Source organism: Melanotaenia boesemani, chromosome 4 (assembly GCF_017639745.1).
Source record: "Melanotaenia boesemani isolate fMelBoe1 chromosome 4, fMelBoe1.pri, whole genome shotgun sequence".
Taxonomy (NCBI): Eukaryota; Metazoa; Chordata; class Actinopteri; order Atheriniformes; family Melanotaeniidae; genus Melanotaenia; species Melanotaenia boesemani.
In genome coordinates, this window is record NC_055685.1 from 17,469,987 (window position 1) to 17,482,305 (window position 12,319).

Consider the following 12,319-nt stretch of genomic DNA (forward strand, 5'->3'; position numbering starts at 1 on the left):
CCCTGAGAACAAGTTTCGGGTGAAGTAATGAATGCAGGACAGCAACAAATCTTTCTGCAGGGATTCAATGGCCTGCAAAAGACTTGATGCACAGCAGTAAATAAATGTGTCATCTGATGTAAATTAGCATTTTGACCCAGATCACTGATATAAATAATGAATAATATACTTAATACTGAAATCTGTGGTTACTGACAGTAGCATGTACAGAGCAGAGACCATCATATTTAATGCATCGAATCCTATTACAAAGGAAACTTGTAAACCAAGTGACTACGTATTCCAAGAGTCCGGTTTTAAAGACTATTTAAAAGTTTTAAATATCATGATCAAATGCTTTTGACAAATGAACACTTTTTACTTTTTTTTCAAGTTTAAATGAACATTTTGAACATGTTGACTTTGATGATTTTATACTTTTCTATATATATTTTGTTGGCTACAATCAACCAAGCAAACAGAAATGAATACATCATCTGTGAATTAGTTTGCACACACCCTTCACAGTCACCTTTCAGAAAGGTCTTCTAGATTTGACCGAATCATTGACGTCACTCCTCTTTTTCCTTAAGAACGGATCCTTCAGCATATATATGGATAAAAACCTTCCATAAACACTGGTGTTGACAGTGATAGCACTGCTTGGCAGTGAGCCATGTCTGGAGCACTGATAAAGGAGAAGATAATAAGAGTGGTTGTGCAATTTGAAGGTGAGTGGGGTGAAGAGCTGGTAAATAACTTAGCTGGTAAATAACCAGATCTAAAGAAGGAAACCCCTTAAAAAAAGAAAAAAAAAATTATATCACAGCCCAAAGTCCTTATTACTCTTTAAATATATGTAACCTTAACATTTACAGAAATACATATCAAATATGTACATTACAAAGAAAAGGAAATAATGTTGAAAATATAAAGGGTGGGCAGTAATCTCTGCAGAGGCAGCAGTCTTAGCTGCTCAGTTATGTCACAGGGTTATGCCAACTACCTCAAAATAGACTTGGCTGTGAATGCAACATGTTAAAACAACAGAAAACGGTTTAATAGCTTACTAATGTTGATATAACCCTCAATCTTGATGCCAACAAGTCTTCAGATATGTGACCAGAGCTGTGGCTACTTACCTCTAAAACCTCAGATTTGACGGAAGTTTCTGGAGGCTTGTAGAAGGAACTACAAGCTGCAAGTCAGACATTAAAATAACACTGATAAGAGGGTGATCTTAACAGGAATATGAGCCAGGAGAAGATGAAAATTACTCTTCATTAAATGTTCATACACCCTTACTAAGTTTGCAGTTTCAGTTTTAGACACAGTTGGTCCTGAACTTTTTGGCTTGTGAACAGCTGTGTACTTCATTAACTTTTAACCTTATCATTCCCGGTGATACATGCAACATGTTCCTGTGTGATCTCATATGAAAGAGGGACCAGAGTTAATATTACAGAAGGAAAAAAAATGAACAAATTATTTTTTCATGAGACCTTGTGATTTATCTTGAAACCTGACAAGAATGTTTTTCTTTTTAAGCGTAAGATCTTCATGTATAATATACAATTGCCAAAGGGCCAAATGGACAGTTAATGGAGTTTTTGGACCAATTCTATTTCATATTTCACAGGCAAAACATGTTATTGGTGGCAATAAAGAGTCTTACGTCATATGCTGTGCTTTAATTTAAATTCCTTAAAATAATAGTGATCAGTAAATATAATATATATATATATATATATATATTTAATAAATGTGCTTATGCCACATTTAGGCTGCTGATGAAAAGGACAGCTGAGTCACTGCCCACTAATATAATTGAATGTCTTCTGGTAGCGCTCATCACCTCAAATAGTCTTTAGGTTAACTCAGTTAACAGTCTGGAAAAGGATCAAGCATAACAGATCAGACCATCTTTTTCCACTAGCTTGGTTTTTACTAAAGATGTAACAGTGTGAAACAACTTTGGTATGAGATGGAGCATTAGGAACAGTGTGACTCATGACCTACTGGCAAAAAGGCTTTTGGCAAGAGGAATGATACTGCTGCAGAAACATGACATGATTTTCATTACCACAATAGAAGTGAACATAATCAGTTTCTTTTCATTTTTTTAAGTGTTAAACAAGGAGCAAAGCCCAGTTTAATTTTTGTAGCATCAGCAGCTAATCAACTGACTTGGTAACACAATTATGTGATTTCATTCAGTTTCTTAAACTTTAAAAAAGTAATAAAGTCTTGACAATCTATAGCGCTATTAAATCCATTTCTATTGCCAGTGTAGAGCATTTGTTCGCTAACCGCTAAATTTGTAATGTTTTATTTGTGACAAACAACAATCCAGCTGTTGTTAAAGTTGTAACAAATAAATAATTTGTTTAAACCAGAATTTTGTTTTACATTTTCTCAAACTGCTTGTTGTCCTCATGCAAAGAGCTGCAATGAACCTTCCTCTTTCCAGTTCAAGCCTCAACCAATCAGGAGTTTATCTCCACATAGCGTCATCAACAAGGGGTGATGCACTATAAGTTTAATGAAGGACTGAGTGAGTTAAAGCTGCACTACTTTGACAGATTTTTCACTTTGTCGCCCCCTAATGAAAGTATTCAACATTCGTCTTGCATCCTGTCTCTACTCTGAGCGCCCTCCAGCCAGTAAAAGTCAGTCCTATGTTGACTCTTATTGCTTTACTGTCTCCCTTTATTTTCTTTGCATGCTCTAATGATATCCTTTTGGGCTTCTTTACGGAATAAGCATGATGTGCATCCACAATAGCCAAGTTGTTGGCATGTGACACGGTGCCATAAAGCAAAATACTGCTGTCACATGATGCTACAGGCTGGAGCACAAAGTTGTGAAGTGTGGTGTCTGACGACCAGGATGCTACAGTGCAATAATGGCTCTGCATAATAAATGGCAGCGTGCCATCAAAAAGAGTCAAGTCAGAGCTTTAAGGTCAAAAACTCATCTAGTATTACTGAAGTATAATCCAAATTGACAGACGGAAGAAGTGGGCTCCTTACCATCAGTACAGCCATCTCCTAGTTGTAACATCCTGTTTAACATAAAGACACCAGACTAGTGTCACATTTTTTCCTCTAAGTACAACTTAGAAAAAAGTATGTACTAAAATATTGAACATTAATCTTTCTGTCTGGCTTGTTTGTCTGTTTTAAAATACTGTATAATTCTTGCATTTAGCTTAAACACCACTGAGCAGTCCTGATTGACAGGTCAGCTGTTTTTGTTTCTAGTTTAATGTGTCTGTAACATGTGCTGAACTGTTAAGTCTGCTCCGTATTAATAACACAGGTCTGGTATTTTAATTCCACTGTTGTGCTTTTCTGATGCTTGTCTTTGTTAAAAAAAAAAAGCAAGAAATGCAAATCTTTGCTTTTTAAAAACTTTATAATTACTTCACTTGATTGCTTCTCTCTGGGCCTTCTAACTATGAAAACAGCTCTATAAATAAAACTGAGAACAAAATAATATGCTGTAGTTTGCACCTGTGTTGGTGTTTTAGAGTGAACTGGTCTTTAAGGCATAAAAACTGTGGTGGAAACAAGTCAAAATCTTCCACAGCAGAAGCTTATGCCAGCTAAATCCCCCACACTGTGTACCCAAGGACGTCTGCTCAGGTAATCCTGTATTACACCACAGTCCGATATTAGCCAGAACCTTCAGTCTTTGGTCAACACCCACAAAGAAAAAAAAAATGTTGATCTATGATCCACCTTGACTGGGTTAAGGTTAAGCTGCATGCTGCAGTCTGACAGTCTGCGAAAGTGAAGGAATGCGAGTAGACTTCAGCAGAGAGACAAAACAGGCACAAGAGTAAGACACAGTAGTTATAAATGAGCAAAAGAAGCCATCACCTATCAGTTTCATTGCTTTTATTATCTCTAACTTATTTGATAGAAATGGTGGTTTGTTTCCACAACTCATTTTCAAATAGCATGTTTAAAACAACAAATAGTCCACAAATCCTGCAATATTAACCGTACGGGGATATAAACCTAGCCAAGATTTAGAGGGTAAATGTGTTCAAGATTTTTATCTCGTTTAAGATTTAAACAATTAGTTGAGCATGTAAATCAACACATTTTCTGTCTGTTGACTAATTAATTAACTAACTAATTAACTGACTACTTGCTTCAACACTAAAATAAGGTGGTGGATTTAAATCAATAAATATAACAATGAAAACTTTTAATGTCCTAGCTTGGCAACAAATGTCTTTAATTTTCTTTTTAAGTTTAAATCCAGTTTTCCTACAATAAAATAACTTAATAACTAATTGAAGAAACAGTACTTTACACTGACAGTGACCGGAGGAGCTGCTGTATTATGGCGGCTTTAGCTCAACACACAGTGCAAAATTATGTGAATTATTTTTAAAATGATATGCATAAAAGTTGTACAGATTGTAATTGAAACAATATTTATTACTTTATTCATTTCCAGTTGGGAAATAAGGCTCTGCATTTTACCCATCTCTACTCACACTAGAGAGCAGTGGGTGCATGCAAACTTAATACCTACCAGTCAAATGTTTGGACACCCTTTTCTTTTAAATCTAATGGGAAAGCATGCCCAAACTTGACTGGTAGAGTAATTTCAATAATTATTTAATCAATGACAGAAAGTTTAATATATATTTTTTCTAGTCAAAACCAAAACCTCTTAAGGACGGGCTTGTAGTTGTAGTTGGCCTTTCTTCGTTTTTTACCTATTTTGCTTGAAATCTAATGAAATATTCACCTTCCAAAATTTACATTTTTTCTGTCAGTATTCAAAATAATTCATGTGCAAAATGTTTTTGTTGAAGTTTCTGGATGTAAATATTATTTTTCTAAACAAACATGGTTAGTTGACCATAATAAGCACATCCCTTTGAAATAAAGTGTCATAATCCCGATGTGACATATGATGAGGTGGTGTGGGTGTGCTGCAGCTGCCTCCATCACTGCAACCAAACAGTGTTGAACCAACTGTGGCATGTGCATGTTGCCCCACTTTCTCTTCAACTAGTGGTTCCATTGTTTGCAATGATAATGCACTGAGGCTGCATGTGGCCTCTTCCCCCACACCTCTAACCCAAAACAACCCACTCATGCAGAACTGTGAACTTTATAATACACAAACAGGAAGCCTACCTCATGTAGAAAGGAGATATTGGCCTGTCTTCATCTTGGGAGCTGAAATATAAGAACAAACAAACTTTATTAGTTGGTAGAATTTAGTTATAATGTGAAATGGCTTAAAAATATTGAGCACCCGCCTTCATCACTACATGTTATGGGGGGTGAAAAAAGGCGGACAGGGTTGGCTTTTGTCTGCAGAATAATAGCTGCGCAGTGCTACAGATCATGGGCTTTGTGAAACCTGTCCCTTGTAATTACAATGCACCCAAAGAGAAGTGAGTGCTGCTCTAGAATATAGGCTGACTGCTGCCACTACATGTATGCCAGCAACCCATGATGATATTATGCAACAAAATGAGGAACTCTGTGCTGGTGCTAAATGTTGAAGTTGCCTAATGTTTTCATATCCTGGCTCTTACAGTCTGAAAATTTCATAATCACCTTGTCTTGTTTCCCTAAGCAGACCTTCTCTAAAGACAAAACAGGAAGGGAAACACTGAAACTGTATGTCAAACATTTAGTGAGTTTAGGTATTGCAAGATCTCAATAAGGCCGATTTAATATATTTTTATTCATTTTAAAGTAAAACTGATTCAGTATTTTTTGAAATATTGAAGTCTGCAAAATAGATTTTATACTTACCAAATAATTTCAAAATTAAAAAATAATGTAAATGTGGCAATGATTTCTTTTTAAAAAGAAAAAACAAACAAAACCCCAAAACCTTTCCATCTCTTTTTTCCATACCATTTTCAAGCTTTACCAGGACTTTACAACTATGTTTAATTGTGAAACAATTAAATTAGACCAATAGAAAGCAGTTCTTGGACACATGGGTCCAGATCTACCAATTCTTTGCATTAATCTATTCCCATCACTCTCAGGTCGCAGTGGTAATTTAGAAGCTAGGAGGCAGGGAAAAATTGATCTTTGCAGATGGTCTTGTTGCATTTATATTTATGCTTTCATTGCAGAGCACAACATTTGAGGGGGAAAATATGTAACTAAATTACAGAATGATTTACAAAGCTTTGCATTCACAATTCCATGCCAACTGCATCAAATATTACCAGTGTGAAAAATTTCAGTGTGTCAAAGTGAATCTCCATTCCACCTTATAGTTAACAGCTCACTGGCATCAGGCATTTTTCCCAAGGCACTAAAGATAGCTGCAATTAAGCCACTCCGAAAGAAAAGGACTCTCCTAAAGAAAAGAACAACTATAGACCTGTTTCTAACCTCTCTTTTATATACAAGATTATTGAGAAAGTTATATTTCACCAGCTTAATGACTTTTTAAATGAAAGTGGAAATCTTGATAAATTTCTGTCTGGCTTCCGACCTCATCACAGCACTGAAACAGCTCTGGTCAAAGTGTTAAATGACATTAGGTTGAATATTGATTCTGGTCAAGTATAAGTCCTGGTTCTGCTGGATCTCAGTGCTGCGTTTGATACTGTAGATCACAGAATCCTGTTGCACAGGTTGGAAAACTGAGTTGGACTTTCTGGAGCGGTTCTTAACTGGTTCAGGTCCTATTCAGAAGGCTGGAGTTATTTTGTTACGATCGGCAGCTATGAATCTGAGCAAGTGGCCATGACTTGTGGAGTCCCACAGGGGCCAGTCCTTGGACCTCTTCAGTTCAAATTGTATATGCTCCCTTTGGGTCAAATTTTACAGAAAAAGCATTAAATATATATAATAATATCATATTATATATAAGTTATGCAGATGATACCCAACTTTATGTGTCTCTGTCACCAGACGACTGCAGCCCAATAGACTTATTGTTTATAGCAAATAAACACCTGATTGAGGGAGAATTTTCTACAATTAATGAAGACAAAACTGAGATTATTCTGTCTGGTAGCAAAGAGAAGAGGGTCAGCATTGGCAAACACCTGGAGACTCGGGCTCTTAAAATCGCCGACCAAGTTCGTAACCTTGGAGTGTTGATAGACTCAGACCTGACTTTCTGCAGCCACATCAAAGCCGTCACTAAGACAGCTTTTTACCAGCTCAGAAACATCAACAGAATTAAAAGTTTAGTCTCCCAGAAAGACCAGGTGAAACTAATCCATGCACTCATATCCAGTAGGCTGGATTACTGCAATAGTCTTTTAACAGGACTTCCTAAAAAGAGCATTAAACATCTGCAACTCATACAAAATGCTGCTGCTAGAGTTCTAACCAGGACTAAGAGATCTAAACACATCACACCAGTTTTGAAATCTTTACACTGGCTTCCAGTCAGTCACAGAATAGATTTTAAAACCCTTCTGGTCATTGACAAATCCCAGGATGGTTTAGGCCCAGAATACATCTGTGATATGTTCAGAGAATATAAACCTAGCAGAGCTCTTAGATCCAAAGACTCTGGTCAACTAGTCCAAACTAGAGTCCAGACTAAACATGGAGAAGCAGCATTTAGCTGTTATGCTGCAAACAAGTGGAACAAACTGCCAGTGGAGATTAAACTTTCACCAAATGTAGACATTTTTAAATCCTGGTTAAAAACATTTCTTTTCTCAGGCGCCTATGCATGAAATCTACACGGTAACTTTTTATTTTTATCTTACTTTTAATCATTTTAATCTAATCTATGATTTTATTGTGATACTTGCTATGTGTTGCTGCCTTTTACTATTTCCCAATATCTGTAGTGCTTTTGTTTCATGTAAAGCACTTTGAATTGTCCTGTACATGAAATGTGCTATACAAATAAACTGCCTTGCCTTGCCTAAGTTGATTTGAATACCTGAAAGAAGACTTTATTAGAGGGACGGCAAAGCCACGACATTTTAAGCTTACTGAAGGAAATCTGAGACTACCTAGGATCGCTTGCTAGAAACTTACACAACATACTTGTAGTATCACAACACTAAGCAACTTCTAATGTTTTTTTTTTAGTTTTGCTTTTTGTTGTTTTTTTAAATAGACACATCATAACTTGTCAAGCTGCTATGTCACAGACAGCATTTTGTGTGAAAATACGGCAGTGCAATCAAATGACCAGGTCACAGTTATATAACAGCTACTTACAGTCGGCAGCTATGGTAGCTGGCTGTTGGGTGAGAACAAAAGGGCCTTCCATATTATTATTATTTTGTTCTAGGTTATTGTTATTTATTCCTTATCCATTTTTCAACCTCGAACAATAAAAAAATCCAACGTAATTTTGATGGAACTGAAAAGTGAAGTCTGATGAAACTCATGGAGAAGTTTATCTATAAAAAAAAGACCCAGTGAAGAAGCTTTTTTTATTCTAAGCCAAAAAAAATTGTCTTAAATATTGTAACTTGACAGGTAAGCAGGTTTATGCTTATATATTCTGCAGTGATGCAACAAGAAACAAGATGCGCCTGAGTAATTGGTGAATGGTTAGTGGACTACAAGTTCTTTATTATCCACACTAGTGGATTCCACACTAATTTGTGCTGCTGCTGGCAGATTGCTTTGGTCATTACGGAAATGTGCTGTTGTACCTGCATTTGCAGATCAGTGCCATTTAAGGGCATCTTCTTCAGAACTGGACACTCCCATTTCAATTCCTTATGATTTGTGACCACAATCAACTTTGCATGGGATAGTAAATCTGCCCTCTGATCTCGTCAAAGGCTTACGGTGCATTCTGGGGTTTGGAAGCAGTTTATTCTCAATGTTTAGGTTAACTCATAACAAAATATAAGTCAGGTTCCTCCGATTACTCTTTTGTGGTTATTTATAATATTGCATATTAGTATTACAGTTTTTTTACATTTTATTTGACCTAATATGCTGTGGCATTTTGTTGCCACAAAACAAATGTAAATGAAAGAAGGATACAAGAAAATTATTGTTTTGTATCTATTTTACTGTTGGACATTATTGCACATGTCAGTGTGCACATGCAACTGACTCTGCTGGTGAGAGTCTTATTGTGTAAGTTCCTGCATTGCTATAAATTAGTAGGTGAGGAAGGTGTACAGGACTGAGGTGAAATCTATATTATGCTTGGATAAGTGTCAGTCAGCAGCAAAGAACTGTGTTTCAACTTTTCATAAATAAAACACCTCCAGGGTTAAAACACAGCTCCATTAACACTGTGATCTTCCCAGTGCTACAGCCCCAAAACAGCTGTGGCAGGGTTTCAACTTGGCTAACAGAAAAGTCCTGTGACAAGTAACCTGCAAAGTACCTGATGGCATCATGAGGGGCATCCACTGTCTGGAAATGACATCTATTTTTGTCTAAACTTCCCTTGCCATCCATCCCCAAAGATTCTCAATGTGATTTAAATCAGGGGGAGATGCAAAATGGTTCAAAAGAGTGATTTTACTCTCTTGGAAGAAGTCCTTGGTCAGGCAGGTGTTGTGCACTACAGCTTTGTACTGTTGAAAGACCCAGCCATTACCACACAGACGAGGACCCTCAGTCAAGAGGGATGCTCGCTGCAACATCCCCAATCAGCCAGTGGGCATTTGACGCCCCTGCACAACCTGAAGCTCAATTGTTTCATTGAAGAAAAAGCACCCCAGCCTCCACTGTGCTGTGTAGACAATATCTCAAATGGGATCTCCTTGTCATGCCAATAACGTTGGACCATCCAGGTAAAATTTTTTCTCAACAGAAAATAAAACTTTAATCCACCTTTCAGTGTCCGATGTTTGGTGGTCCCTTACAAAGTTCAAACAGGCAAATTTGTAGCGTGGGAGGAGGCGTGGCCTTTGAAAACATGTTTTTGCTTAAAGCCCTTCTCTCACAGTTGCCATCTTATGGTTATTGGGCTGCAATCAACATCAGTAAGGGCCTTAATTTGGGTCATACTAATACATAAATTGGAAACCTTGATAACCTTTAGACTGCCTAAATACTAAGTTTTTCTGGTTTTGTTTTAGATTAGACGAATATGAAGTAGACAATATCACACTAAGTTAGTTCCACCAACTGAGAGGTTGGGTTGCAAACATGTTGATTTTCTGTCATGCTAAAATTCAGAGGGAAGGAGTTGTTCTGGATCATTACTGGATGTTTTGGTACTCTGTGTGTGTTTTGCTACGTGATGTACCTGCAGCTTACAGTAAGAGGCAGGTGTGTTGAGCAGAGCGTGAGGCATTTTTGTCATTTGAGCAGCACCTCAATAAGTTCAAAACAAAGGATTTAAGTTTCCAGTCAGGCAGAATTCAAAATGGGCCAAAGTTCAATAAGCTGCAAATGTCTACTTAAAGAAAAAATGAATGGAAAAAGTTAGCTTTAGTTGAGTGCAGTTTGTCACACACACACACACACACACACACACACACACACACACACACACACACACACACACACACACACACACACACACACACACACACACACACACACACACATGTTCTTTACTGGGGTTACACAGTCTGGCAGAGCTTAATAAAATAATGTGTGTTGTCACTGCTAGTGTGAATTACAGAAGCGGAAATCCTGCTTACCCACTACCTTACTAAGGGGATAACAAGAAGCTTTGTGGGCCTTTCCAGAACAGGCCTGATCCCTCCGGGAAAAAGGGAAAACAACTAATGACTATTTGGTCAATATGGACAGGCTCCACTTTTTCAACTCAAAGATTTAAGTATAACTTCTCCTCTACCATGCCTTCATACTTTGTCCAAACTCACTGCAGCATTACTAAAATAAACATTAAATTAAAATGTTTAATCACTTTATGTTACTTACTATCAGTATTTACATAATCTTTTAATTGGTACTGCAAACTAAAAGTGGACAATATTGTGACTCTTCCTCACAGCAGAGTTTGTGTGGTGGTTAAAACTCATGTTTGGAACAGTTTATGTCTGGTACATAAAACGTAAAGAACATAACAGAACAGATGCATAAAGCCACAAATAAAAAAATAGATATGACTATGCAAGCAACAGCAAAGACGAAGCAGTATTTGACTGAAGTGAAACTGAGACATTTATTGGAATTATGTCCAGAAAAAAAACTGATGAATGAAAATATAACAGAAGCAATCAATTCGCTAAATCCAAAGCTAACTATGCAGGTAAAAACAAAAACTGTTTTTATTAGATATAAATAGAAGAAAGAAAAGAAAGAAAAAAAGAAAAGTGATAAAATGGAAAGCATACTCATTATAAAATTATACTTTTGTTGTAAAATTGTCTGTTTCATTTCAAGATAAACCCTAATTTTCACTTTACCATATCAGTCTGAAATTGTTCTAAAAAAATCTGTACGTATTAAGAATGTGTGAGGTGTGCACATTCCTACAGCACATTCTTCCTTACTTTATAGCAGTTTGTGTAGCGCAAAAGGTATGTACATGGTTTTTGTGTGTACGCATATTTCAATATTTAAGCATATGTGGACAAAAGCAGCTAATTCTGACATTTTAGAAAGTACAGCCAGTGGTTTTTAGGCATTTATGCTCGCAGAACAAAACCAATTGCTCCCTGTAGGTCATCTGGCACAATGTGAGTGGTCTGGAGATGGTTTCCAGGTCTCAAACTGATGAGTAGCATGTTTAGATATAATTTTGCAAGATATTAAGCAGTAAGTCATGAATTAATAAAGGTAGTATTGGTTGTTGGGACTATTTGGGTTGTTGTTATGCCTCTATTTATTTGGCTTATTAGCAATATATTATATAGTTCAAATAGCTGAAAAGTTCGGGAACTGCTGAGTTAAAGAATTACCTAAATTGTTGTTGGCGAAGTAATTTATTAGTTACTAATCTCTTCAGTGCAGCTTAAACTAGAGAGAGGCTTTAGACTGGTTGTCTATTTTTGGTAGTCTGCTCCAGTTGACTGATTTAAGAAAAAATTAACAAATAATAATAATAATAATAATAATAATAATAATAATAATAATAATAATAATAATAATAATAATAATAATAATAATAATAATACCTCAATAAAAAAAGAAAGAAAGAAAAATATCTACCACCTTACAAATAATAGATAAACTAAGAACTGTATGACTGAGAATATTTACTGGAATGAAATCTTAGAACCAGTTCAAGGCCACTGTCTTGTATAACATTTAAAAGGCAGGATACTACAAAAACATTTTTTTTTCTTGGAAAACCAGTTTTATCCAGTCTGCAGGTTCTCACTGTACATACTGTATCTGCTGTTAAACGTTCTGACTTTCTGACTGGTGGACAATAATGCAATTATATCCACAGGGAACCGACATTCACACAA

General features: G+C 36.3%; 1 protein-coding gene across 3 annotated transcripts in view; it reads right to left on the minus strand.

The window, feature by feature from the left end:
• The window catches only part of fam13a (family with sequence similarity 13 member A), a 57,469-nt gene that overhangs the window by 20,739 nt on the left and 24,411 nt on the right, over positions 1 to 12,319 (minus strand). For all 3 annotated transcript variants that reach the window (XM_041982774.1, XM_041982775.1, XM_041982776.1), the window contains one exon: positions 5,145 to 5,186. In XM_041982774.1, the coding sequence (XP_041838708.1) occupies positions 5,145 to 5,186 (42 nt within the window). The remainder of the gene's footprint in view (positions 1 to 5,144; positions 5,187 to 12,319) is intronic.